This window comes from Madurella fahalii (genome assembly GCF_045866475.1).
Source record: "Madurella fahalii IFM 68171 DNA, scaffold_4, whole genome shotgun sequence".
In the NCBI taxonomy this organism is placed as follows: domain Eukaryota; kingdom Fungi; phylum Ascomycota; class Sordariomycetes; order Sordariales; genus Madurella; species Madurella fahalii.
Window position 1 is genome coordinate 3,622,986 of NW_027263974.1, and position 26,594 is coordinate 3,649,579.

The 26,594-nt window shown below is 56.2% G+C and overlaps 8 protein-coding genes across 8 annotated transcripts; 7 read left to right on the top strand and 1 right to left on the bottom strand.

Annotated features, from left to right (window-relative positions):
- Window positions 1-1,540: 1,540 nt before the first annotated feature.
- Window positions 1,541-1,939, top strand: MFIFM68171_08055 (uncharacterized protein; the record flags this gene model as incomplete). Its single annotated transcript, XM_071063475.1, has 1 exon — window positions 1,541-1,939. The coding sequence occupies one exon, from the start codon at window positions 1,541-1,543 to the stop codon at window positions 1,937-1,939; it is 399 nt and encodes a 132-aa protein (XP_070919576.1).
- A 1,914-nt stretch (window positions 1,940-3,853) lies between these two features.
- MFIFM68171_08056 (uncharacterized protein) lies at window positions 3,854-4,436 on the top strand (the record flags this gene model as incomplete). The annotated part of the gene is made up of 2 exons (XM_071063476.1): window positions 3,854-3,980; window positions 4,066-4,436. The coding sequence occupies 2 exons, from the start codon at window positions 3,854-3,856 to the stop codon at window positions 4,434-4,436; spliced, it is 498 nt and encodes a 165-aa protein (XP_070919577.1).
- Window positions 4,437-7,638: 3,202 nt separating this feature from the next.
- MFIFM68171_08057 (uncharacterized protein) lies at window positions 7,639-9,096 on the top strand (the record flags this gene model as incomplete). The annotated part of the gene is made up of 6 exons (XM_071063477.1): window positions 7,639-7,832; window positions 7,893-8,055; window positions 8,120-8,192; window positions 8,245-8,618; window positions 8,685-8,867; window positions 8,941-9,096. 6 exons carry the CDS (start codon window positions 7,639-7,641, stop codon window positions 9,094-9,096), a joined length of 1,143 nt encoding a protein of 380 aa, XP_070919578.1.
- A 1,684-nt stretch (window positions 9,097-10,780) lies between these two features.
- MFIFM68171_08058 (uncharacterized protein) lies at window positions 10,781-11,425 on the top strand (the record flags this gene model as incomplete). The annotated part of the gene is made up of 2 exons (XM_071063478.1): window positions 10,781-10,951; window positions 11,006-11,425. The coding sequence occupies 2 exons, from the start codon at window positions 10,781-10,783 to the stop codon at window positions 11,423-11,425; spliced, it is 591 nt and encodes a 196-aa protein (XP_070919579.1).
- A 339-nt stretch (window positions 11,426-11,764) lies between these two features.
- On the top strand, window positions 11,765-12,427 carry MFIFM68171_08059 (uncharacterized protein; the record flags this gene model as incomplete). The annotated part of the gene is made up of 1 exon (XM_071063479.1): window positions 11,765-12,427. The coding sequence occupies one exon, from the start codon at window positions 11,765-11,767 to the stop codon at window positions 12,425-12,427; it is 663 nt and encodes a 220-aa protein (XP_070919580.1).
- An 880-nt stretch (window positions 12,428-13,307) lies between these two features.
- ARP2_2 (Actin-related protein 2) lies at window positions 13,308-14,176 on the bottom strand (the record flags this gene model as incomplete). The annotated part of the gene is made up of 2 exons (XM_071063480.1): window positions 13,308-13,345; window positions 13,408-14,176. The coding sequence occupies 2 exons, from the start codon at window positions 14,174-14,176 to the stop codon at window positions 13,308-13,310; spliced, it is 807 nt and encodes a 268-aa protein (XP_070919581.1).
- A 4,272-nt stretch (window positions 14,177-18,448) lies between these two features.
- ACE2 (Metallothionein expression activator) lies at window positions 18,449-21,127 on the top strand (the record flags this gene model as incomplete). Its single annotated transcript, XM_071063481.1, has 3 exons — window positions 18,449-18,685; window positions 18,731-19,226; window positions 19,293-21,127. The coding sequence occupies 3 exons, from the start codon at window positions 18,449-18,451 to the stop codon at window positions 21,125-21,127; spliced, it is 2,568 nt and encodes an 855-aa protein (XP_070919582.1).
- Window positions 21,128-22,427: 1,300 nt separating this feature from the next.
- Window positions 22,428-26,188, top strand: MFIFM68171_08062 (Deformed epidermal autoregulatory factor 1-like protein; the record flags this gene model as incomplete). Its single annotated transcript, XM_071063482.1, has 2 exons — window positions 22,428-22,650; window positions 22,716-26,188. 2 exons carry the CDS (start codon window positions 22,428-22,430, stop codon window positions 26,186-26,188), a joined length of 3,696 nt encoding a protein of 1,231 aa, XP_070919583.1.
- Between the last annotated feature and the right edge of the window lie 406 nt (window positions 26,189-26,594).

Consider the following 26,594-nt stretch of genomic DNA (forward strand, 5'->3'; position numbering starts at 1 on the left):
GCGGATGTTGTTAACTTGGTCATACGCGCCTGTCGTGGAATCCGAACTTGAGCAGTGGCCGAGCGCCGGCGGCTTGGCGCTGGCAGGCGTCGTCCGAAATACCAGTGAGACGCCCACGGATGGCACCGTCTAATACGGCGCCAAGATGGCGCAGGGCGCAAGAGTTGTGAGAATCACTTCTTCTGCCACGGTGAGATTTGCCAAGAGACAGGTGCGCCTCGGAGCGGAACGGAGTACGGAATCGTGGCCGTCGACACTCGACATTCGACGCGCAACCGATCGCCCGACAGGACGCACCGCCAAGCTGCCATGGCCGGTAGCATGCGTATTGCGCAGACTTGCAGCCGAAATGCTTGTCGTGCGAATGCTCTCTGCTTGGCTAGAACGACAAAGGCTGGGGGGGATCGAAGCGCCTCCCAAGAATCGAGCGGCTTGGAGCTTGATAACTTCTTGGCGGGGCGGAAGGCAGCAGTTTGACGTTGCTGGCCGGTGGAGGCGCTGGTAGATTTGCGATTGAAGAGGTCAGTGGCTTTCCAGGTTGCGTCGTCTGGACGCGTGGTGCAGTTGCCGAATCGGGCCGGACTTTCGATGCCGAGACGATCTGCGGCGAGGATGAACGGCTTGGCGAGCGAGCCAAGATCCTGTGTTGGCACGACGAGGCAGGCCTTTTCTGGCGATGATGGAAGAAGATCAGGTGCTTTTTGCGAAGTCGGAAATCGTCGAAACTGCCCCGCGAGGCTGTAGCGGAGCTTCCCGCACAGCCTGTACTGTGCTCTACTGTACAGTACGTGCGGCACCACTCTAGGCTGTTCTTCCCCATGCCAATAACTGTAATCTTCCACGCCATGCTGAGTAGGTCCCGCGGGCGGCTCCACTCTTGCGCAGGGCAGAGTCGCCCTCTGCGACTTGAACACTGAACGATCCAAGACAACCCGGCTTTCTTTGCGGCACTTGCGACTCCGCAAGCTGCACTCCATTGGATGCTGGCAGAGATCACTCGGTTATGGAAGCAAAGCCGCCCAGTTTCTCGTGCGCCTCGTGAATTTGCAGTCCAATCTGATCTGCATTGCTCCCGCTTCTCACGTCGGTCGGTAAATGCTTGCCAAGAAGGCATGCTTTAGTGGGGGAACACTGCGAAAATCATATGCGTCGAGTGGCTCGACCGTTTTGTCCCACAGGGCACATGCTCCTGGACATAAATATCCCAACCAACTCTTTGCCGTGCCAGTCCATCTTATAAATGAGACCGCTGCCCCTTGATATTCCAGCATTCCTGCTTTACGCTCTGCATTTTTGACCACCAGAGCGTCAGGTTCGATTTCTGAATCAATCCATCTGCGCCGGCAGAAGCACCCTCCCTCTTACCCTCCTCTTCCAACCTGGTTTTGCGTCATTTTTGTCAGCCCCGGCCCGAGGTATATAACACTACTCGCCGCGACTCCCTGACCTGCCCCTCAGCGTGCTGAGACCACTTCCTCGGTTCTCTCATCAGCGTCCCTCAGACTCTCATCACCCTCCTCCTTATCATCATCTCATCATCATGGGGTCTGCGATATCAAGGTGCACCACGAGGAATTCAGGTGCAACATCCGGTCTAGCAGAGATCGGACAGAAGATCCTCGACAGGCAACCAAACTGGCTCATCACGCCTACCAGATGGAGATCACAAACCTGCGCCCACCAGCCCGTCCGCTACCGCACACCCACGCCGTACCCCAAGGACGACAGGAAACGGCTTGAGGAGAGCGCCCACGTACACATGCCGGAAAAGGCAGTCATAATCGAGACTCCGGTCGTGAGCCACCTGGAGCTCGCCGAACCACCCCACAAGCAGGCGCCGATGCGGCCGCACATCCCACACGTTCAGCTCCCGCAACCTGCCCTCACAATAACCTGGGAACTCCACCCACGGCTCAACCGCTTCGAGCGGGTTCCATAAGGGAACGAGCGACAAGCCTGGGGCGCATACCAGCCAAGAGCCACCGACAACACCAACACACCCACGCACTTTCGCTCACTCACACCCCCCTACTGAGCAACGGGTCGGAACCAAGGGAAACGCAACCGCCACAAACCACCGATCACCCCACAAAAAGAAAAAACAAGCAATCTCAACCGCCCAAGCCAAGACGGAGCCAGCGCCAGCGCCAGCGAGGAGCAGGGCGGCAACTTCGGGCGACAGGCAGAGTGCGGAACCACTCAACCGCTGAGAACAAACGATTGCCGAGCAAAGCAACCCCAAGACGCGCGCCAAGCGCCAAACACAGAGCACACGAGCTGTGGGGGGAAAGGGTGGAAAGCCAAGAAGTCTTATTCTGAGATTTAGGCAGATTAAGTTGCACAACCCGTTTCGCTGACTCCCGCCCCTTCCCTATACCTCTGGCTACTTGGCATACGGCATACACATCACACATCTATCAAACGTTACCCCTCCGGCCTTGGCTGCATGGGAGAAGGAAGGAAACGGATCGCCTTTGGGAGGGGGGGAAGGGAAGAAGAAAGGAAGCCGGGAAGAAGCGTCCCGTTTATTTTCGGCTGATGGTTGAAACGTGGAGCCAAGGGAAGTCGTACCCTGCTCTGGCTGGGCAGCGTTGCATCTCTGGGCGATTTGTGCTGTTATGAAGTCGCGTAGGCTCGCCATTGGGGGTGATTGGGTTTCTTATCTTACCTTTTTTTTTTTTTTTTTTTTTTGTCCCTCCCGTTGATGGCATGACGCCGTTGTCGATCTTCGCCTGTTGCTTATCTTCAGATACATACCCGACAAGTGCCCAGGCCGCTTGTCAGTTCGGTGTTTAGGCGCCGGACCGTTTCTCTCCTTTCGCTTCCTTTTGTAGTTTTTTTTTCCATATTTCTGCATGCACTAGGAATGCGATGCGTGTAAGGCGGACACGGAACGGGTGGTGGGTGGGAATCTCGGTTGGGTTCGGTCGATCGGCCATATCGGGCCTGATCGTGGATTGCACATGACAAACATGATGAGGCCGCAGACAAGAGGCAAAATGCTGCGGTAGAGAGCAAGCAAGCAACAACACATGCACATACTCGTTTCCTTTGTCGGCAGAGACGGGCGGTTCTTTTTTTCTCGAACGTAATGTATAGTAATTACATTATCTGATGCATCACACGGCGGTGTCGCGTTACCTCGAAAAAAACACTTGTCGATATGAGGAGCCAGAAATAGATACCCAGTTCTGGAAAGATAAACATTATCACTATTTGAAAGCAACAGACGTTGGAAGAGACTCACCCTAACTGGTAGGGCACGTGTAATACCCGGCAATGTGTCCTGTCCAGGCGTTCACAACGCTATACCTACCTACCCAGCGTTGGTAATTGGAATGTGTGTCAACAGGTCCTCGGAGTTGCTCCATCTAACCGCAGATCAAACCGCCAAGACCCGGCTGCATTGCAAGCTCCGTACTAACTGGCGGTAAGTTGCTTGGGTGAAGAAGGAAGGCGGCTCGAGATAGATGAAAGCAAGCGTACATACCTTGCCTACAATAAAACCACGAGCGAAATGCATAGCCCAGGTACAACGCGTCCACGGCATCCATCCTCCTCATATGATCTATCGCCAACCTCCTCCAGTGAGAGCTGTACAGAGTAGGCATAATCAAGTCGCCAAGCAATAGTTAGAACGAGCTACCTCGTGTAGTACAGGATAAAACCCCTGAAAGGTGAACAATGATGAAGGCGGCTGTTGATGCGAACTGCTGCCTTGGGTGACGTAACCATAAAACTGGCGGCCCCGCATCCCCCGTTCCATTCACACTCTTACTACCAATTTGCATCCCTCAGCTAATTATACCCCACTTAGTAGCTGCTCCCGATCAACTTAGCCTGCGTGCGTACCATGTCTGAGCTCAACGACAACACGGCCGTCTTTTGCGTTGCCGAGATACCCCAAGACGTGCTGAATGACTTCTTTTCCACGGCTTATAGCGCGCCCGAGTTCGCCAACGAGGGTGTCGACGACGTTGGTACTCACCTACTACTACTTACAACGTCTCACCCCTCAGACGGAAAGGAAATCATAGTAGGCCGTTCACTAACGAACGGAAGCAGGCGTCCTCATCAACACCACAGACCTCTCCACCATCACCGGACCAACAAAGCCGCCGGTCCCCGCCCAAACCTTGTTCCCCTTCCTGAACAAGACACCCGAAGAAATCTGGGACTTTGCCCAGCGCAACGTACGGGCCCCAATCTTCAACCGGGCGCTCGCCATCCTGGACGACCGCACCCGCGAGGACAGGGCGACGTGCCTGTTGGTGACGCAGTGGGAGAATCCCCCGCCGGGCCGAGAAGGCCGGCTTCTCAAGGTCCGGGCCGACTTCCGCTCGGCCCTGGTCATCCTCAACGTGAAGAACCTCGGGATCGGTGGCGATGAGCACTTCCGAGCCGGTGCCGAGGGGGTTATTCCGCTCAGCGAGTAGAGCATGAGCCAGCGGGATGGGGGCGGGGCGCACATTGCGTGATTTCCGTTGGCGGGCCGCGGGCGGAACGGAGAGGTGGTGTCGTTACTTCTACGCGGAGACTTGGGGACGGAGGAGATGATGGCTGAACAGGAGACTCGGAGCATTCCTGCCTGTTGAATGTGGTGATGTAGGAGAGCGTCTCTTAGTTCTTGTCCGTTTGTGTTACGGCGTAGCGGGCGGCAAATCGGTGGATAGATTAGCAGTTGAGACCGTCTACAGCCTGATGGCATAAGGCAGGGGGATAGGTGCCGGGGCGGGGCACGCGTCATCTTGACCAAGGTGATGTCAGCGTGGCCGCGTTGTTGAGACTGACGGGATGATAGAGCTGGGATAGAGGCGACGGCCTTCCTCGCTACCCGGGCGCAGACACACGTCTCCATCCAGAGCATACTTCATCCCTTGGCATTACAAATACTGTCTCCTTTGGGCCACCCAGCGCAATGGCTGTCTTCCAATTCACCTGACCTCCGCTTCGCCTAGCCTCGTATGTGATTTCTCCCTGTTCGCCGACTCCAACCCCAGCCCTCTCTCCCCCCAGCGATGTACATGTGCGCGCTGCAGGCATTAGCTTTGCCGGTATCTCGTCGTATTGATTAGATCTCAATGTAAACCCCTAATCGATAATTAGTGTAGTTCGAACAATCAAACACGGGAGAGTTGGGGGGTGGGGTGAACGCAAGAAAGGCAGAGCTTGCCTGCCTGGATGCTATGCATAAGGGACCTACCATTGTCTTCAAGTTCTAGTAATCCGTGCGTGCCGTCACGTAACTCATACGGAAAAGGAAATAGCTAGCGCTTACCGGCGGTCCAATATCATCGAATAAACGGCCGATGGCGCGTCCGGTCCCATGGGAATCGCCATAGAGTCACGGGCTCACCTCAGCTTGTGGTGGTTGACTCGAACCCTCGGGACATGAGAAGCATACCTAACCAAACACGTCAGAGCCCGGTAATCAATAACTCCTGAGGCTGACAGCCAAGATAGCACGCCTCACAAACACCGAAGGCACCCCACGCCCGGACTAGCAGAGGTTAGTGCCACTTAGGGTGACGACCACGGCTTTGGTGTCCAGTTGCGGGGTTCGCCCAGAATCAGAAACACCTTGGACTGGCTTGTGGACGGAAATGGCGGGTATGCAGAAAGACGGCGGGTTATAATGGAATCGAGGGTGAATAATTGCGACGAGGTGGCGCATGGAATAGGAAGAGCGAAGACGAAGTTTGGGGTAGCTCAGCCGAAAAGCTGGCAGCCTAGACGACAAGAAAGACGCTGTGTAATAGTCCATAATCCATCATCACCCATAGATAGAGTATCTAGGGGGGGTCCCACAAGTATGTGCGGTACTTATTACCATAAGTACATGCATAACCTAAGGAAACAAGTAGTTGTTAAGTCAATCGTTGATGGATCAGGGTTGCACAACAGATCCATTGTCGATTGTGTGCGAGGCGTTCCAGGCAGTGAACTGGCAGGGGCAGGATGTCTTGTAACCATAAATTATCGGCAAGCAGAGCCAGGCGCCATTTCATATTCCAGCCGTGTCTTAGGCAGACCAGGTTCACGAGACGGCCCGCGAGTTGTGCAAGCCACGGTATTAGGTGCATGCGAAATCGACTATCGATTTCAGCGTAGAGTAACGATTAATTCCTGGACGAACGTGGTAGGAGGCTTTCTGCAAGGTACTTGCGATCTCTGTCGGGGTTGCATCGGTGGTCAAAGGCCATCAGCCCACGGGCCCGAACCATGGTTGAGGCTGCCTTGGGCCCTCTTGGTCAGGCACGGGAACGGCCTGGGACGGAATCTGGCTGCGCGACTGCATGAGAAGGATATCAAGCAACCAACCAAGGCGACAGAAGTAGCTGGATGCGCCAAGCTGTTCCCAGCGACGTGGAGCGCCCGTGCCAGAGAGTAACACTTGGGGGATACGAGACCGACGTCAACCGGGTACGTGGCTCCGAAACGGTGACTGTTGGGCAATTAGCCGCTCTCGCGTAATTCTCCCGGTTTATCGTTCCCGCAACCGTTGATACCCTATGCACTACGAGTTTGTGGGAGCGAAGAAGCACGAAACAACTAGAAAATGGCCGCCATGGGGAGCTGCTTAATTACTAGTAGTTTCATTTTGCGTCCCGAGCGAATGGGAGGGGTACGGAAACGTCGGGAAGGCGTTCAGCCACGGCCCCGACTGCGGGTGGTGGTGGCCAATCCATCCCCAAGGCCGTGACACCCAGTGACGCTAAAGGGAGGTAGCTCCTGTAACCAGGTATGTACTGTACATACATTACATGAGTTCCCTACCCCTCTGGCTCAAAGATTCCAATCACTCAGCTGCCTATCGGACGACGTAAGCAGCCACATTTCCACCACGGCACTAGTTTTAGCGGAATTTTTATTGAAGGGTACAAGTGGCCGGGCGGCAACGCGGTAGAGCGAGCCGGCCCTCCCCGAGGCAAAGAACTTTTTTTCCCCGCTAGACCCTTGTGTAACGTTAGGCCCGACAATATGCAGCGTACCCACGCTAGTATCTATTACCCGCATGTCGCCAAGGTCACTACCAGCAATCATTCGTTCAGCCAAAGATCCCACATGGCCCTCTGTTGGCCCCCTCGTCAACCACAATGCACCTAATAAGCGAGGACCCAGAACACGCTAGTCCCGAGTTCCCTGGCCTGTCACCAGCTTTAGGGCAAAGAAAGAGAATAAAGAAAAGAAGGAAGGAGAGGAATAAGAGAGGAGGGAAAAGGAAAAAGAAAAAGAAAAGGACATCATCGTTACAGTTGTTATATGTTAACGCAGCATTCGTCGGTTTACACTAAGGTACACGTACTGTCGGGGGTTAAAGGCACTACTTCATCCTTACTTTCAACCGCTATGGTCCACCCATCCTCCTCGCTCCGTGTGCACGGGCAGGGTTACAGCGGCTTGCGAGCTCCTTGCAGCGAATTCTTCCCTCGGTTGTAGAATCTTTCCATTGCCATGTACCGCGACGAATTCCGTCAAGACCCCGGGGCGTGTGTTGAGACTAAGGAGGTTTTAGGGCGCGATCTTTGATGTCTAGTCATGTCACTCTGCTGTACGATGGCTATAAGACGCTGCTGGAACCCGGCCCGGATCGTTGGGATATGGCAAGTTTCAAGGCCAATCCGGGTTTGACGAACAATGAAACTCTTTTCCCTGTCCATCTCTCTGGCGGTGGCATTGGGAGTGCACGCCTTCAATATTCCCCAATTTGAGCAGTTTGCCATCGATTCTGGATTGGCACTTGCTGGCCTCAATGGCATTGCATTGCTGAACTCTGCGACAAAGTTCCGCGGGTCGTGTAATCCGGGCAATGTCAAGGTCCGCCGCGAATGGTGCGTCTAGATTGGCCTCACGGATCCACCAGATAACTAGGTTACTAACCCGCACCCAAGGAGAACTCTCTCCAAAGCCCAGCGTCGGAATTACATTGCGGCAGTCAAGTGCCTCGCAAGCAGCCCCAGCATTCTAGAACCGGGCCAAGCGGCCGGTGCCCATACGCTGTTTGACGACTTTGTCTTTGTTCACATGGCCCAGACGCCTTTCATTCACTACACGGTACGTTCCCCCTGGCAGTCAGCGCCATTCATATGATATTTATCGTCTAACCCCTCCCTCCCAGGGTAACTTTCTCATTTGGCACCGCTACTTTGTCGATACCTACGAGAAGAGGCTGCAAGCCTGTGGCTACAACGGTAGGCTCTTTCCCGTCCCTCTCGATACAACTCCTGTGCTAACCATGTGCAGGCGCTCTCCCTTACTGGGAGTGGGGCCACGACGTCAACTCGCCCCGCGACTCTCCGGTCTTCGACGGGTCCGACACGTCGCTAGGCGGTGATGGCGAATTTGTTCCACACCCAGGACAAGAGATCCTACTAATTGGTGCGACGGAACCTATCGTCCTAGCGCCGGGCACCGGAGGCGGCTGCGTCTACGAGGGTCCCTTTGCCAACTTCACCGTTCGTCTCGGCCCCATCACGCAGCCGAACCCAACGGCCGACAACCCGCGCTGCCTGAAGCGCGATCTGAACCCGGATCCTGCCAAGAGGTTCACTACCTTCCGAAACACGACCGAACTGATTCTGCAATCGCCGACGATCGAACTTTTCCGGACTACCATGGTAAGCCTTGCCCCCTCTGGCTAGCGGTTCCTTTTGTTCTTCCCTAACTCGATTTCTCTTATCCAGGAGGGTGACCCCCGGTACACTACTGCGTCGCTGGGCGTTCACGGCGGCGGCCACTTCACCATTGCTGGCGATCCTGGTTCGGACCCATTCATCTCTCCTGGCGACCCGGCGTTTTACCTGCACCACGCGCAGATCGACCGTGTCTACTGGATCTGGCAAATGCTGGATTTTGAAAATCGACAGGTACATCAACCCCAATCCAAGTTGTGCTGTACCCGTGAATCTCGGGGACTAATTGACTCGTGACTTCCTGCAGGGTGTGTTTGGCACCAACACAATCATGGATTTTCCGCCGAGCCCGAATACGACGGTCGAGGACAATGTCGACCTGTCTCCCTTGCGTGGACCGGTCAAGATTAAGGACCTGATGAACACGGTTGACGGAACGCACCTCTGCTACGTGTATCTTTAGGTTGTCAGCAACAAAATGGACTTTGTGCTAATACACGTTCCGTTCGACGACGGACGTCTGATTGGATGAACTTCCTGTCTTATGATCATTACTGCAAGGACTAGAAGTCTCGGATTTCCCGCAGCCTAGCAATATCATTTGTCTCGTGCGAAAAGTAGAAGAACGTGACGTGATGCGCCGCTGTGAGCTACAATGGTTCTGGCATTCCGTTGGGAGTTTGATAACGACTTGATACGTTAACGCCGCTTCTCGAGTCTCCCGATCCGAGCATGCAATCCAATCTCAGTCGGGTGTACCCAACTGTGCCACGGATCTCGCCTACTCTATTTTATCCGGGCAGCAGGGATCCGAGCCTCGGTTCAGGGCTCTAGTGTAGTATTCCGTGAGTGCACTGCAAAAACACGAAGGGAAGATATTTGTCTGTTTCTTGTTCCTTCAAGGGCATTTATTACACGCCTTGCGTATGCAACGTCTTAAACACGGACTTGCAAATGCCTGTCACTGGAAGCCTCCGTAAGAGAACCCCAAACCACCACCCTGGCTAGAAAAGACATGTCAGAACCTCGAATCATCGTCTCTGTCTGATGGATGAAACACGTCGTAATGCGTCAAGCCCGCTGGAACATGGTTGTTTTGGGTCGGATCGCGACATTGACGGCGGCCTCATTCGCAGCCCGCGGGATGTCGGCCCATGGACCGACCTACTGGCCAGCAAGATGCGGAACATGAAGTCGCGAGATCTGTCGATCCGTGCAATTCCACCGCGCCGGGGTCCTGGTCGCAACAGCTTTCTCTCTAGACCAATCAAGAGCGCATCGGCTGCAACCCCACGACAGCCGCGACAAACAAAACGATCGGGATCGATTCGAGACGTCTGGTTGGACAATGGAATCGAACACGACGCCAGGGCAGTGGGCCCCGCAATTCTTCCCGCGGTGAAATGAATCCCCTCCGATTGGCTGGGCCAGCGCGTACTGACTCTGGCGATCGTCGCGGCGGAAAATAGAAGCGGGAAGGCAAGATAGCCTCATGCAATTGCTTGGGTCGGGTGCATTGGGCGAATGAAAAGCTTGGGCGCTAACAGACGCGCTTGTTTGAGATTGCTAAGTTTTGAGATGGCCCGAATCGTTGACGCAGTGATCCGGATCGAGATCGAGACCGTCTTCCGGTAAACACATAAAGATGCAACATGCCCATGGCCATACCTTTCGCTTGAGATGTTTCTCTCAGCAGAACAACTCGACTGACATATCGTTTCCTTGGTCTTTCCTTGGTCTTCTTTTCCTTTTTTTCCTTTTTCCTTTTTTCCTCTCTTACGTCTTTTCCTTTTCCTTTTCCTTTTCGGATCTCTCTCCGGGATTTCTTTTCCTTGTCCACGGTATCCTTGGCACCCTCATCCGCCTGGTTTCTCGCTAGCTACCGGCAACTTCCTAGTTTTGGTCTCTCCGGGCAGTTGATCTGTCCCAGGTCTCCATCTCAAGTCTTCACGCTGTCCAGTGTGAAGCAACCCATACCATTTCCCAAGGATCCCCTTTACCGGTTGCCCACCATTCCCGTCAACACATCCTTCCCGCCTCCCCCGACGGTTCCGCTCCCGAAACCAAAGTTCCCTTTGCGCACAGCGAGCAAGCAGCGACCCTCGCTAAAGCTTGACACCAACTTTGAGTCGAGCGAGCCTTTGAAGATGCGGTTCCAGGCACCGCAGCTCGGCGCCCTGGGCGTCACCTTCAGCGTCATGCGGGCATGCCAGTTCGTGTCACTGATTGCGTGCATTGGCCTCTGCGCCAACTTCATCAACGAGATAGCCAACGCCGGGCACAATCCGCCGTCAGAGCTAATCGGCACTCTTACAGTGGTACGTTCCCCCAGACGCAGCCGCAGGGAAGCAGGCCTTAACCCAATTCCCTAGGCAATCACGGCTGTGATCTATGTTGTCATCACCTACATTCTCTACTACGACAACATGCTGTCTTTTCTCATAACCGGCGGCCTTGATGGCCTTCTCTTGATAGCCTCCATTGTTGTGGCCTCTTTGGTCGGCAAGCCCTTATCAAAGCTGAACTGCGCCGCGCTCCCCACCGCACCAGCAGCCGAAGTCCACACTCTTTTCTCGCCTAGCCCCTACTCTCTCCGGACATCCGCCATCACCAAGACCCTCGACTATTTTACCTTTGTCACGCTCGACCAGCCAATCTGCTACGAGATCAAGGCCGTCTGGGGTCTGTCCATTGCCCTGTGCGTGCTCTTCGCCTTCTCCGCGCTCGGCTGTATCAGCTTGTGGCACCGCCTCCGCCGGGACGCCGCCGGCGTCAAGGACATCGAAGGCTAGGGGCGCGCGGGCGCTTACGGGGGCAACACCAAGGCCAAGCCGCAGAAGCAACCTCGGGGCCCGGACTTGAACGCGTCCCTTGGAACCAAGGCCATCGCCGACGCCCCGCGCTTCCCGCCTCCCCCGCTGGCGCCCATCCGTGATCGAGGGGCTCGCCGACCCCGTGTCGGCAATAACAGCCCGCCAAACCCCCTTGCTACCATCTCGCCGCCCCGCTTCAGTTGCGACTCGGACGCGTCCTCCGACGACGCCGGCAGCAGCCCGCCCCAGCCGCGCGGCGGCGGGCTCAGGCCCCCTCCGCCGCCTCTCCACCTCCGCGTGGCGGCAGCGAGGGCAACGATGCTAACCATCCCTGCCACGCCGACTGATGAGCAGGAGGCGGACGGCATCTCGCCCCTCTTGTCCCGCGCCCCACCTCCGCGGCCGCCGCCCCCTCCCGGCCCTCCTTCATCAGCCATGAATTTCCTTCTCCCACCCCCTCCTCCTCCTCCTCCCCCTCCCATCAACGGAGACGACTCCCTGACATCCATCTACCCCCCGCCAACGAGCGCGGGCGGTGATAACAACAACGACAACGACGGCGACGTGATCCCCGACGAACACAAGCGCGTCCCTGGGTTGATCCCGCGCTCGCCGCTAAGGTCGCCCACCGAATTCCTCCGCGGGCTGGGCATCGTGGCGCGCAAGGTGCCTAGGCGGAAGGCGCCGCCGCCGCCGATCGTGGTGCACCCCCCGCCGCCGCCACCGCCGCCGCCGCTGCGGCTGGGCGGCGCAGGACACTATTACCTGGCGGAGGGCAAGACCGCGGTGGTGGAGATGGTGAGCGTGGCCGGGCCCGATACGGCTGCTACTACCACCACTCCCGCTACTACTCATATGCCGGGTCTGAGTCCGGCGGCTAAGCCGAAGCGGCGGACGGTGTGGGGCATGATTGAGGGTTGGTGGGACTTGGGGCTGCTGGAGAGGATGAATACTGTGCGGAGGAAGAATGGGCGGTCGTAAGAAGGGCCGAGAGAAGAAGGATTTAGTTGGGGACGACTTGGATTTAATTTTAATTTTGGGGGAAGCTGAGAATGGTGTTGGGCTGGGCTGGATTGCCCCGGGAGACTGAAAATCTAGATTGTTTGCCTCTTAGGTAGCTAGCTTGTTCTGGTAATGAGTAATTAATAGTCAATAAGAGTAATGATGTTTTCCTATGAAGATGCCCCCTTTAGATATACGTGCGCCTGTGTTCAGTTGTCTATCAAAACGGTACCAATGAACATTCTATCCCAAGCCATAGGGTTGAAACGGAGGTGAACGGATAAAACTTGCTGTCAAAACCGACGGGCCTACACTATGGTGTAACGCCTGTTTCTCAACATATGAATGCCGCTGATTCAAAACTGCAGTGGCAACCCAAACCTTCCCATTTTGAGTTCATATCAGATCTTCAACGATATGCAATTCACTTTTCAACCGGTTGTTTGTTACCCAGAACCTCAAATCCTATGTTCTATTTATAGCAGTGGTTTACCGCCGTTATTCTAATAATCTGTCAGCCTCCCTTGACAGGCGCCGAAAGGGGTCGCTGCCAAACCTTTTCTCGATGATTTTGATCAACATGTTGAATTCTGCGGCAAGTATCCATCGTCGAAAAGCAATACAACCGACAAGATAAAAACCCAAGAAACACGAGTCACGCAGTCCTGGCCGGGTCGAAAATGCATGTTCCCTAAGCTCTTTTCTTTACAAGTACCATGACAGCATCGTGCCCAAGCACCCTTCGCTTTCAACAGGGTGTGCTTATCGCCGCTTGGTGTATGTTCATTTCCGATTCTCCCTTCAATCCAGAGAGCCACCGCCGTCATCAAGCAAGAATGCCATGAACGTCACCGCAGAACTACTGCGAAGAGCCGCCAGAGATAGTGATAACTTGGCCTTCCAAACCGTTAGCATCAATGACTTGATTCGCTTAGCTAGGGTAGCAAGAGGAAACCTACCGTTAACCCAACCGCCATCCTCGCTCGCCAAGAAGGCCACGACACGCGCGACATCTTCTGGTACCGCACACCGCCCGAGTGGGCAGTGCTCGGCCATGAGCTTCTCAATCTTCTCCGCAGGCCAGTCAGGGGAGCCTCCAGGGATGTAGTGCCACGCGTTCTGGGTGAACATGTCGCTCTTGATCCCGCCGGGTGCCACGCCGTTCACCGTGATCCTCTTGACGCCAAAGTCGGTAGCGAAGGCCTTGACCATGCCGATGACGGCCATCTTGCTGCTGTTGTACAGCGCGTGGTCCTTGACGCCCATCAGGCCGGCGGCGATGCTCGTCATGAGGATCAGCCGGCCGCCGTGCTCCAGGTTCTTGAAGGCGGCCTGGCCGACGAAGAACTGGGCGCGGGCGTTCAGGTTGAAGACGTGGTCGTACTTCTCCTCGGTCACCTCCTCCGTCTTGTCCCACGACTCGGTGCCGCTGTTGGACATGACAATGTCGAGGCGGCCAAACGCCTGCTTGGCCTCGGCGAAGAGCCGGTTGATCTCGGGCACCTTGGAGACGTCGGCCTGGATGGCGATGGCCCGGGCCCCGTTGTTGTACGACTCGATCTCCTTGACCACCTCCTGCGCGGGGCCCACCGACGAGACATAGTTGACCACCACGGATGCGCCACGGCGGGCAAGCTCGAGGGCGACGCCTCTGCCGATGCCGCGGCCTGCGCCGGTTACCAGGGCGACCTTACCTTCTAGACTGGCAGTGGGGACGGCGATAACCATTTTGGATGATTGTTGGAAAAGTTGTATGAGAATGGGTATCTTAAAGTCAGGGGGTATGCACGTCTGGGCAAACAGATCCGAGGCGGTCCAGTGTCAGGAACGAAGAACGGAAGCAGGCAAGAAATACGCACAGAAGGCAGGGGAATCCATTTCCTCTTATTCTTATCCCAACCTGGGTGAATCAGGCCGCGAGCCTCGGGACTGCATGCCTTGGGCCTAAACGGCTGCGAGTTTCACGCATCGCGGTAGTCCGGATCCATTTCGGAGTGGGGAGGGGAAGCGCCGGACAGTCGACAGCGGGGCAGCGGGGTACCCCGCTGTGAGTCCGGCACCGTTCCAGGTCGTTGGCGCCTGGCGCGCGTAATAATATGTTCCGCTTGAAAGCTGGGATGTGCAAATGCACGCCATCCAAGCCTAGCCCACATGAGGTGCAGAGCTCTCGGAGATATTGGAATGTAAGCGCAGGGAACCTGGTAATCCGGGACCGTGGTTCTCGTCAGCCCGGCGCCAGCTCGGAGAAGGGTCCTGGCTCGGACAAGTAGGGCAATGGGCTCCCGCCTGGGATCAACGGAAGTTTTGTTTAGTATGATTTGTGATCCCCTTGCATAGCGTTCCATTGAGGCCGTGAGGCGTCATGGCCGATGCGGCCACACCTCCTGTGCCCCCTCCCAAGCTGACCCGAATTTTAACTTCGGGCCCGAGTCGAGCCAGCCCTCGCTGTCTATATGGAAGACCAACTTGTTCGACCGATGGCCCGAGCCGTTCGTACCGTGTATCCCAAGGGGAAACGGGAGCGCATGGCTAAACGATAGGTTTTCGAACCCTGCACCGATCCCACTAACACCGCCGGCGCCCGATACGGCCGTTTGACCCACAGCGCATACCCAACCATCCGCCCAACCCTTTCTCCCTCTCTACCCAACTTCCCCCAAATCAGCCAAACAAATCCCTCATAAACTCCGGTGCCCACTTATTCATCGAGACTCGCGTCGCCGCCAGGCGGCGAGTCCCGGCGATCCTATTCATCTGCCTCCTCGCCTCCGCCTCCGCCTCACCAACGAGTGGATTTCCCGGGCTCGTCCGGTACGCCATACCGGGACCTTTAAGCTTCAACCGACATAGGGCAACGAGATTCCGGAGCTCGACGTCAACGTGCGAGGAACTTGGGATCGAGGACGTAGCCACCGTAGGTTCCACTCCCTGCTGACGGTGCCGTCGGGGCCGGCGAGCTCAACTTCTTCTACCACCAGCGGGTATTTGGGATCTGAGAGAGTGATCATAGACCACATGATCTGTTCTATCCGGTTAGTAGTATAGTTTGTGCGGAACGGGAGGGGAGAAGGATGAAGCAGGTAGTGAAAGGCTTGCCAGGCCGATTTAGTTAAGGTTTGCTCACCAGGTGAAGTTGCCTGCCGTGTGCCAGCCGGCCGATTGAGGTGTTGTTGACATAGTCCCACTCCCCGCTGAATTGTTGAGTTCCGAGAGGAATTGGTGGGTCTGTTACTGGAGTGAAGATCCTTCAATGTCTTGCCCCGTCTCCTGGCTCTCCAAGTATCATATCTGCGCGGTAAAGCAATAGGGTAGATCTGAGCTTTTTGGTGCTAATGTGGTCTTCTTACACTCTGTGTCTGTATCCACCGCCAAAGACCATAAGCCCTAGACCAGCAATTTAGTAACGTCTCAGCCAGCTTGATCTGGGGTTTAGTAATGCGTAATATATACCTTGACGAGTGGTACCAGATGATGGCCATTTGGATCAAAGTCCCCAGCCAATACTACATCCAAGTCAGTCATTGTTACTATCGGGTTCACAGCCAGGAGATGCGCCATTCAGGGGATCAATGTCAAAGTGCAGATCGCATCCTGATTGCAGTGCGATGTCAATGGCGGGAATCCACCGCATGACTCGTTAATCTGCGGGAGATTCTCCGTCTTGGGATAAGAACCGACGGGTTGGAACGCATTCGGGTACGGAATATTATTACATTGATCAGTCCATGCCCAGCACTATTAAGGTTGAACGACAACCTACGGCAATCGAACACCTGCCACAGTACCAGATCCGGGAACCGCGTGCCGGAAACGGCCACCTTTCCGATGTGATCGTCGAACCTTCCACGGCGCATGAACTAAGTAAACAAAACCCTCTATTCAACATCAAGCTCTTCCCGTATATCGATTCGCATTTCTTCAGCCACTTGTTCCCTGTGCAATACTTGAGATCCCTTGGATATGCCCGTCGGGTCTGAGCGTCTTTGTTCTATCGGCAGGCCTATCCCTCCCGAGCTTGATTCCACGAACCCAAGGAAGGCGTCCGTACTCTGCATCTTCCCTAATTGCCCGGAATTTCCTCTCAGAACTACTCGCTGTATAACGTGCCTCTCCGCTGCAATTCTCTTAAAATCATCAACAATTATTAGCCGCCGTCCCACTGTTGTGGGATTACCCAAGAGGAATCTAACTCACCAAGTGCGCCTCAATTTCATTGGCGATTGCACCCATACTGCTTGTGCAAATCCATCTTGCACACCACCTTCACCCTTCCTTCTGCATCATTTCCCCTCCAAGACACTCGCCACGCCGCGCCCGGCCCAACCGAGATTCTTGACGAATCTGAACCCAGCCACCACCATGCGTATCTTTACGCTTGTTCGCCTCCATCACCAACCCCTTGGTCATGGTCGCGCCGGCCATGTTCCAGAACCTGATCTACGTTGTACCTTACCTTCAGTCCGCTCAAAACCGGGCCATTTGCCCTTGGCGGGGAATGATATCCTCAAGATAGCATCTTTGCGCGCTCGTGGGTCGTAGTGGTCCCCTTTGCCTTGGCGCCAGAAGTGAAAGTAATCAGTTTGTTGCCGCTGGAACGCACGGGTTTCTCGAATAATTAGTGGACATCCTTGATTACAGAGGAGGACGATATTGTACACTGGGCAGATGAATGGATTTTCCTGAACGTGTATTGAGTTGTGAACTAGTCTTGTCGACTTCACTTCTCATACATCAGGATCCTAAGGGCAAATCCCACCCCCCGATAGAACGCGGCTTACTCCTCGGCTGACGTGGACAAAGGATTTTTTTTTTTTTTCCTCCTATCCCGAAGATCCAAACAGAGAACATGGGCATGGGCCGTCGCCAAATCCGGCCGTTTATTGTGTGGGCCGCGCCTCGCGACCGTCTGACTCTCTCAGCGCTTGTGACAGACGCAACTAGGGTACTCCAAAACCAAAATCAGGACTCGCAAAAAGTAGCCGTTGTCAGATAGACAGGATCGCAACAGCCGTAACTCGCGGAAGCGTGAGAAAACAACAAAAATATATTGTCCAGCTAGACCAAACACCCCAGAGACAAAACGGTAGCACGACGCCAGATTGCGTGGGCTTTGGAGCCAATCGGCAATTGTCAAGGAAAAATGGGACTAGCAGCCATACGATTGATCGGGCGAATGCTTTGTCGCCGAGGGCAGCGGCAAGTTAGCATGAAAACAGCAAGCAGCCGACGCAGAGATAGCGTATCAGCTCGATTCGGGATTTAGGCCGGGCGGCAGCCTGAGGAAAATGATGGACAGTGGCTCGCTGGCCGGAAGTTGCAGCGTAGCAACGCGCTCAGGCTGATCCTCAGTGACGTGACCGAGGGATCTGGTTGGTGGGGTCGCCGTATCCAGAGGCTGCCAAGAAGTGGTGCCACTTTGGTTGTGCGCGCCAATGAAAGGCCCCAATCCCATCGAGCCAACAGCCATCCGGTTGGTTGCCGCTGGCAACCGTCTGAGCCGTCGCAAGAAAACAAAGCAGCGCTGCAACGATCAGGGTCGTCCGCAGCCTCCAACATCCCAGCAGGGCAACCAAAGTCCATTCTCCATACTTCTGCTTCATTGTCTGCTAGTGCCCAGCATTTTCAGACTCGAGAATCTTTTACCAGCAAAGCAGTACCTCGAGCACTCCCTCTTATCCCCGGGGACCCATCTCCAACCCAAAGACTACACAACCACCGCCAGCTCGCCTGGATAAGGCACCGCTCCAATAATCCAAAAGACGTGTAGGCCCGCCACTCACTGGGCAGAACCAAGCCAACTCGTCTCGCCCGGCCGCCTGGCTTGTGCTGCGTGAGGTGCGCTCCATCCATACCAATGGTAAAGCGGGAACAAGAGAACGGCGAACTGACAGACATGGGGGATACAGTCTCGGAACCATATCGGCCAGCGCTCTGAGAGTGCGGCAGCAGCAACACCGACAACATAGAAAGAACCTCTCCGAGCTCAACTCTGCATTATCAATGCTGTCCAACCCGCCCCCCGCGAGCGGGCTTCACTCGCGCCAACGTCACCATCAACACCGGCGGCAGAACTCGACGCCATCGGCGTTCGAAGCAGTGAGGATTGCGCCCCTGCCCTCCTTTCAGCCCCAACAAAGATCACACATGTCCCACCGACGAGGCCTCAGCCTGGACACGAGACGACAACAACTCACCCCGACATCCGCAACCACGACAACACGGCAGGACTACACGACGGTGAGTATCCCGGCAACTAACCCAGGATTAGCAACGCCGCCACAGCATATACTGCGAGAAGCGCAGCAGCAACGCACAGCACGCCCGGGCCCTGGCCAGCCTACCTACAATGACGACAGCGATGCCTACCTGCTGTCGCCTCACGTCACACCCCAACACCAACGCTTTGCCAACCCACTCTCGGGAAGAGCGCAGATGGCGGATATGGCAGGACTCTCATTCGAGTCCTACATAGGAGCCATCGACATCATCAAGAATCAGACAAATTTCGTCAACGGTTTGGACGGTTCAAGAGACTTTGAATTCTTCGGCTCCGACAGCGCCCTGTCCACGCCAACATTCATGACCTTCCCCGACTCTAGCCCGGCGAGCACAGGCCAGGGTTGGATCTCCGAGAGCGAAACTGCGAGCACCCAGTCACGCCGCGCATCGAGGAGGATAAGCGGCGGCATCATGGAGAAGGTTGCCAGGTTTGAAGCTTTGGGAAATGGGGATGTCTCGACACAAAGACCATGCACACCCGCAAACCAGATTGTCAACGGTGCGCAAGATTCCCCAGGAACCCCGGCGGCCGCGAAGGAATGGTACACTGATGGTGGTTACATAGGGTGCTTCCCTCAAACTCCGGTGGACAACCCGCACCAGCAACCGATCAGGGACGAAACAACGCCCCTGCAACCCGCGAACCGGTTTTCCGAAGACTACGACGAGTCCATGGAGGAGACGATTAAGCCTATCCGTGGCAACAAGCCCGGAAATCGTAACTCGGGCATTTTCCAGGAACTACGGCAGCAAGCAGAGGCCATGATTCAGACTCCGCCGCGTGCAAATACGATGCCCGTTGGGCTGATGAACCAGGGCCTCAGCACACCAGAGTTCATGAACATGCGCAACATCAGTGCCGAATTCGTCAAGATTGAACGCGCGTTCGACGGCGCTTCCGCCGGCCCAATGGCTCACATGCTAGCTAGGCCACACAGCGCATTCGACAACAAGCCAAACCTCCATCCCCCAGCGGATTCCGACTCCCAGAACACGGTCCTCCCCACAGGTGCAGCAAGCCCAGGCAGCAAGACGCCATCGCGGCGCAGCTCACCACACCGGCGGACCGACTCTATCGCCTCCATCACCAGCGCGGCCAGCATTGCCGATATCAACATCGAGGAGACCAAGACCGAGACGGGAGTAACACTCGACGACATCGCCGCCTTTATCCAGGGGCCAGACCCGTCCGACGGGAAGTGGGAGTGTCTGTACGAAAATTGCCACAAGCGCTTCGGCCGCAAGGAGAACATCAAGAGCCACGTCCAAACTCACCTAAACGACCGCCAGTACCAGTGCCCTACGTGTAAGAAGTGCTTCGTCCGCCAGCACGACCTCAAGCGGCACGCCAAGATCCACACGGGCATCAAGCCCTACCCTTGCGAGTGCGGCAACAGCTTTGCCCGCCACGACGCGCTGACGCGCCATCGCCAGCGAGGCATGTGCATCGGCGCGTTCGACGGCATCGTGAGGAAAGTGGTCAAGCGGGGAAGGCCGAAGAAGATCCGGCCCGATATGGAGGAGCGGCGCGAGAAGAGCGAGCGGACACGGCGCAAGAACCGGCTCAACTCGGTCAGCTCGGTAAGCAGCCAGTCCGGGTGCTCGGACAGCTCGGCGGCAAACTCGCCGCGGAACGGGTTCGACGGGCTCATGGACGAGGACCAGTTCCCGGACATCCTGGACGTGGCCCTGTCGTCGATCCCGACCTCGGCGGCCACCATGAACCCCACCAGCCTGGGCGTCTCGAGCGCGCCGATGCCCACCACCATCAGCGGGACCCTGGCCGGCGTCTTCGGCGCCGCCCTGTCGCCCGCGAACCACGTCTCCCCCTCGGCCATGAGCAACTACAGCCACGCGTCGCACATCTCCCGGCCCGCGACCGCGAGCAGCACCAGCCAGCACACCACCGCCGCCGCCGCCGCCGCCGCCGACCTCCACAACCCCGCCTCCCCCGCCAAGAGCGTCGCCAGCCACTACACCCACCTCCCCGGCACCCCGCCCGAGCTCTCGTCGAGCAGCTCCCCGCCGCCGACGGGCACCAGCGCCAAGTTCTTCGACCTCGGCGGCGACCCCAACAGCAGCGGCATCTCGGACACGAGCATCGGCCTGGGCACCACGGTGGCGGCGCATGCGGCCGTCGGTTCCATCGACTGCAGTAGCGGCGGCTCGGGAGCCGCGTCGTGCATGGGCCCTGGCGGCGGCGGTCTGGTGGCGGCGGCCATGCACGACAATGACATGCTGCTGCAGTTCGCCGACCACGAGGGCCTGGTGCCGCTGGACCATCACCACCATCACCATCACCACCACCCGGGCATGCTGTTGGGCAAGTATGACGAGGATTTTGACGCGGCCGTGAGTATGTTTACGAACGGAGAGGATGTCTTCTTCGGGACCTCTTGAGGATTGCGTGCTTGCTTGCTTGCTTTGCTCGCTTGCTTTGGTTAGTTTGTTGCTTGCTTCATTGGCTGTTCTTTGCTCTTCCGGCCAGGGTTAGATCTGGAGGGGGTTTGGGTGTCTTGGGTCATGGGCCTGTCTGTCGACGCGACTTGCCACTTGTTCTTTCTCTATTTTATATTTCGGGGACTCTTCTTATTGTGGGGCCGGTCTTTCTCTCGTTTCCTATTTCTTTTGTCTGGATGCCCGAATCCCATGATGCCGCTACTGCTGGCACTACTATACCCGCTGGTACTTGGCAGGCAGAGGATCTCTTCGAGGAGGCAGCACCCAAGGGCCCCAGCTACCACCCTCCGGACTCCTTACGAAGGTTATGAACGGATTCTCAATGGGGATTGTGTACTCCTAGGTTGCTTTTGTGGCAGTGTACAATTAGGTACTGGGTATCCTTTTGGGGTGTTGGGTAATGGGTGAAGCGGTTTGGGGGAAGCATGACATGCAGTGGATGGGACAGATGGGGTTTCTGCTTGGAGGGATTTTGCTTTGCCATCCTCATTTCTTTTGTCACTTCATTTCAGCGGGAGGACTCATGATGGATGCGATGTAGGAGGATTGGCGCTTTGTGAACTGCAGTCGTCCGGTGCCCTCGCATCTGCCCTACCGGTTCTCTATTTTTGAATGGTTTGGATTTTAGCTTGGGGAGCGGGAATGCATGTCATGGCTGGATCTTTTGAATCTATGGGTGCGTCAGGTCGTGAAAAATTTGGTATGAGCTAATAAGCCTTGTCTACCCACTGAGCCTATCTTAAGCTGTGTATTCTGAGCCCGTCTTGCGTGAACTTTTTGCAGTATCATCGTTATCGTTAGGTAATTAATTACCTCTAAACTCCCTGGTCTCAGCCCAGACGAAGAAGAGAAGAGGATATACTCCATATTCGTTACTTTTCAAATGCTAGCGTTAATTAGTTGAAGTACCTGCACCCGCGTTGGAGGAGGACTCAATCCTCCGGACTCTACCGAATATTCAGCCAGCACAAATTCACCCGTGAGTGTCGAGATAATCAATCCCCAGGAGTACATGTACACCGTGCGAGAACCGTATACGCACTCCGAGATCCCGCTCCTGCCTGGCTTCAACATTTATCTCAGCGACCTGACGGGAGCAAAGACGGGAAATCCTACCTTGAACTTCAACAACGACAGCAAGCGACCGACTACCAACATGTTGATCTTGCTCTAAAAACACAGCACAAATCACGGTTCCTTCATACTTTTGCTGTGAACAGGAACAAGCAAAGCCGGCGAAATGCACATGCCGACACCCATCGCCCTCTTGGCGCCATTCTCGCCGGGCAGCGGGATCCCGGCTGTTAGCCTCACCCAGGATCTGCCACAAGGAGTTGACGCCGATATCCTGCTACTGGGATGCGCAGATTTGCGCCACATCCTGTACACCTTGTATGCTGAGCGAGGATTCCCCCAGCGTAAGATTGATTTCACTGCTTGCGATGTCAATGAAAACGTCATCGGTAAGGCATCACCCAGCAATCGTCACATCCTATCATTGAATCAGGCAACATTAACATCGGCCCAGCGCGAAATATCCTGCTTTTGACGCTCATTCTGGACGGGAACGAGTCGGCCTCGCTGGCCCAGCTCTGGAATGTCTACTACCACTTCTATCTCGACGAGACTGACATTCAACTCGTCGGTGTACAGGCGAGGAAGCTGCTCGGCCTGTCGAGAACATTGCAAGACTGGCACGCAAGCTCCTATGGCGCTAGCCTTCGCTTCGGCGATGAGTCGACGCTCTCCATGGTTCATCAAGCATGGGCGAAGTATGCCGATGCTGTCCGTAGCAAAGACACGGATGATTACCAAAACAACTTCGAGGCGAGGTTGAAGGAGTCGAGATCAAGAGAGGCGGTGGCGCGGCGTGCGAAGGGAGTTACTGCGCGGTCATGCTCGCCTCTATCGGAGGCTCTCGCCAAGGACCTTTTCGAAGGCACCAACCAGCATTGGGAGACCGGTTTTTCCAGGCCTCCGCCGCCTTCATGCAGGGCTCCTGTAGCACAGATGGACCCGATGTTCCCGAATCCGGTGTTTGCAGTGCCACTGAACGGTCCGTCGATGCTCAAGTACCCGACAGATCCGCTTCTGAGTTTCCATCTGGCCGCTGCCGCGGCAAAGCTAACTGAACTGTCCCCTCTTCGGTTGGATGAGCAGAAGGCTGGGGACGCCGACGTGAAGATCAAGTTGTTTGAGATGGCGCAGCTACAGTTCAAGGAGTGGATCAATGCGTTCCGGGATGCAGTACCTAGAACCACGGTGCGCTTCATCGCAGCAGACTGTTTCACGCTCTGCTACACTCTGCGTCATTGCTTGAGAACGGGCGAGAAATGCGCTCACCGTTATCGACGCGAGACCGGCTTCGACGTGCTGAGTCTGGCAGACTGCGAATACGGCGTGGGAGCCAAAGCTCCAAAGCAATTTGATGTTATCGACACCTCGACCCTTTCGGACCGGACCGGCGTATTGAACTTGCTAGTTTCAGCCAGGCCTTTGATGAAAGACGTGCCATTCGCAGCCCTCTACACTCATACCCTGCGCCGGACGACCGTTGAAGGCAAGCCGCTAGCATTCGAGGATTTGCTCCACGGGTATACGGCAACTGTTTCAACCCTTCTTGGCCTTATACCCGCCGAGTATTGGACCAATGCCAAGACGCAGTCGCCCACGAGAGGGATCGTGGTAGTCGACGACACCCCACATGACGACCTAAATCCCGCGAGCCCTGGTTTCCAGCCTAGGGTGGCATGGAAGCACAGCAGACACATGTCAGGTCGGCAGCCACAGATGACAAAGTTGCTCGTCAAAGCGCCAGACCTTGCGCTTTTGGCCTACAAGATGTATGGCAACATGTTTGAGGATGAAGCGTCGACCTTTATGACAGTTAGATCCGGCATGTTGGTGGTCGAGCAGACCCAGGATTTACGGTACCATTGCGGAAGCTTCGCGGCATTCCTCAAGGCCCTATGCGAACCGTTAGAGGTTGACCCTCGCCTGGTCTGCTCCGACCTCCTCACCATGGCAGTCAAGACCAATAACAGATCCTCTCAACTACACCTCCCCTCGCTCGCCTTCGAACTGACCCATCGGCTCACGCCGCAAGACCCGTCGAACTGGGCGAAGAATTTGCTGTCAAAGAATCCAAATAGGCAACCGGTCGGATTCCGGAAGTGGGCTGATATTCCATCTGTCGTTGCCGTTACCTTGGTTGTCCCCGCTGATCGGTGGAAGACGGTGATGAAGCGCGTCACCGAGCAGTCGCTCTCTACTTGTATCCCGATGGAAGCCCGTGTGGGGATCGCGTCGAGCATGGAGGCTGCGGATTTGGACATTCAAATTTCATTCGGCACTGTCACCACACGCGGTTCTCACGACGAAGACGGCTATACTCTGATCGTGGAGGACGATAAAGAGGGCTGGAACGGATCGTCGCCCATGATTGTCTCGTTCAACGTACTGTCGGCACTCATCGACAACCTCTACTGGGATACCGACGTCGGCCTTTACCTGGTCCGGACGCCATTGATACTCTTTGACAGTGAGCTGGGCGAGAAGCGTGTGATCTTCCAGGCGCCGTTCCGAGATCAACATCATGTCTTCATAACAAAACAGCAGCCGGGCCAATCCGGTCTTTACATTGACCTAGACAAGTTCCGAGATCCGCGACCGGCGCAGACTGGTCCCGAGAACATGTCGACACCAGGACCGACTTTTTCGGCCGATTTCGACAATAGCTCCGGGGATATTGTCACAATCACGGGACATATCGACATCGTATCAGAGGAGGGCAAGAGATTGCTGGACGAGAAGGTGGCAATCGGACTCCAACAGTCGTCCCCATTCACCATCGACATTGTCTTTGGCAAAAAGACCCTCGTGCTGCCTCTCACATTCCCAGCCCCTGTCAGCAAGGACGGCAGCAAGACGCGCATCGCGCGCAAGTCATGCTTCATTGAAGTGGTCGCACCGCTCGCGAAGCCCGGGAGCTCACTCCTTGACGATTTCATGTTTCCCACCACGCTGGCCGAACCTTCCAACATCCCGGCGACGCTCAACATCCCCCACCTCAACCTCGACAGCCTCCCCATTCTCGCCCTCGACGACAAACCCCACATCCACTTCCTCACGACCTTGACCTCGCTAGGCTTCACCACGCGCGAGCGCCGCCTCCGCGAGGAAGCCGCGGCGGCGAACACGGTGGGCCTCAGCTCGTCAGCGCGGCTTAACTTCAAAGAGTCCCTCTTCACCATCTTCATGCTCGCGTCGGGCCTGCAGGGGGGGCAGACGGGCCTCTTCTCGCTGACGCAGCCGGACAACGGGGGCATCCACATGCTCCTGTTCGTCAGCGCGATCCGCCTGGACGGCGCCGAAGGGAGCGCGGTGCTCGACGCGGCCGTGCTGCCGCTGACCAACGCGCTGATCGGCTCGGGCGAGCTGGAGGGTTTCCTCCTGCTGCTGCGCACGCTCGAGTGCTGCGCGCTCACCGTCGACGACGCCGAGCTGGCCCTCTGGAAGAGGACGCTCCCCGCGCTGGCCGAGCGCTGCCGCACCTGGGCTCACGACCCGGCCGCGTGCGAGTACGCCCGCCGCGGCCGCGTCCCGCTCAGCCTGGCCATGGGCGAGCAGCTGCTGTGCGCCTGCGGCCAGGGCCGGCTGCCACCCGAGTTCATCCCCCTCCCCGAGTGGGACGCCGCGGCGAGGTTCGCCACGCGCGTGGCCATCAGCCCCGTGTACGCGTCCGGCTTTGTGGAGGAGCTGGTGGACCCCGCCGCTGCCGACGAGGAAGAGAATGAAACCGAGGGTGCAGGCAAGGGCGTTGCTGCCAAGCTCAAGGCGTGTAGGAACTGCGGGAAGAGGGATGGTGGGGAAGGAGGGGTCAAGCTGAAGAAGTGCATGCGGTGTCTGGAGGTGGCGTATTGTTCGCCCGAGTGTCAGAAGAAGGACTGGAGGAAGCATCGGATGGAGTGCGAGGAGGCTGAGGTCTACAACAAGGAGTAAAAGCTGCGGGCGTGCCGCGATCTACTGGGTTCTCCTCTCGGGCTGTATGCCTGGATATGTAGGTAGCTAAGGTAGTTCAGTGTGTACAGAATATCATCGTCTCGTAAGAGATGACGATGCATGTATCCCGGGTTGTGGGCGAAACGTGTCATCAGTGCTTTCCTTGCCCTTCTTCTTGACAGGTATCGTTTATCTGGAAGGGTAAAGCTCTTCCTGGCTAACGGATTGCTGTCTGATGATGCTGTATTCCACGGGTTTGGTCTTGGCCTGTGGTTACAAAATCCTTGGGTATTCTTATTTCAAAGTTTGAAACGAGGAAAAGTACGGACATTGTAAGACGGATCGGAATATTCATCAGTGACATGTAATATGCGACAAGTAAAAGAGGGTGAATGGGGGATGTGCT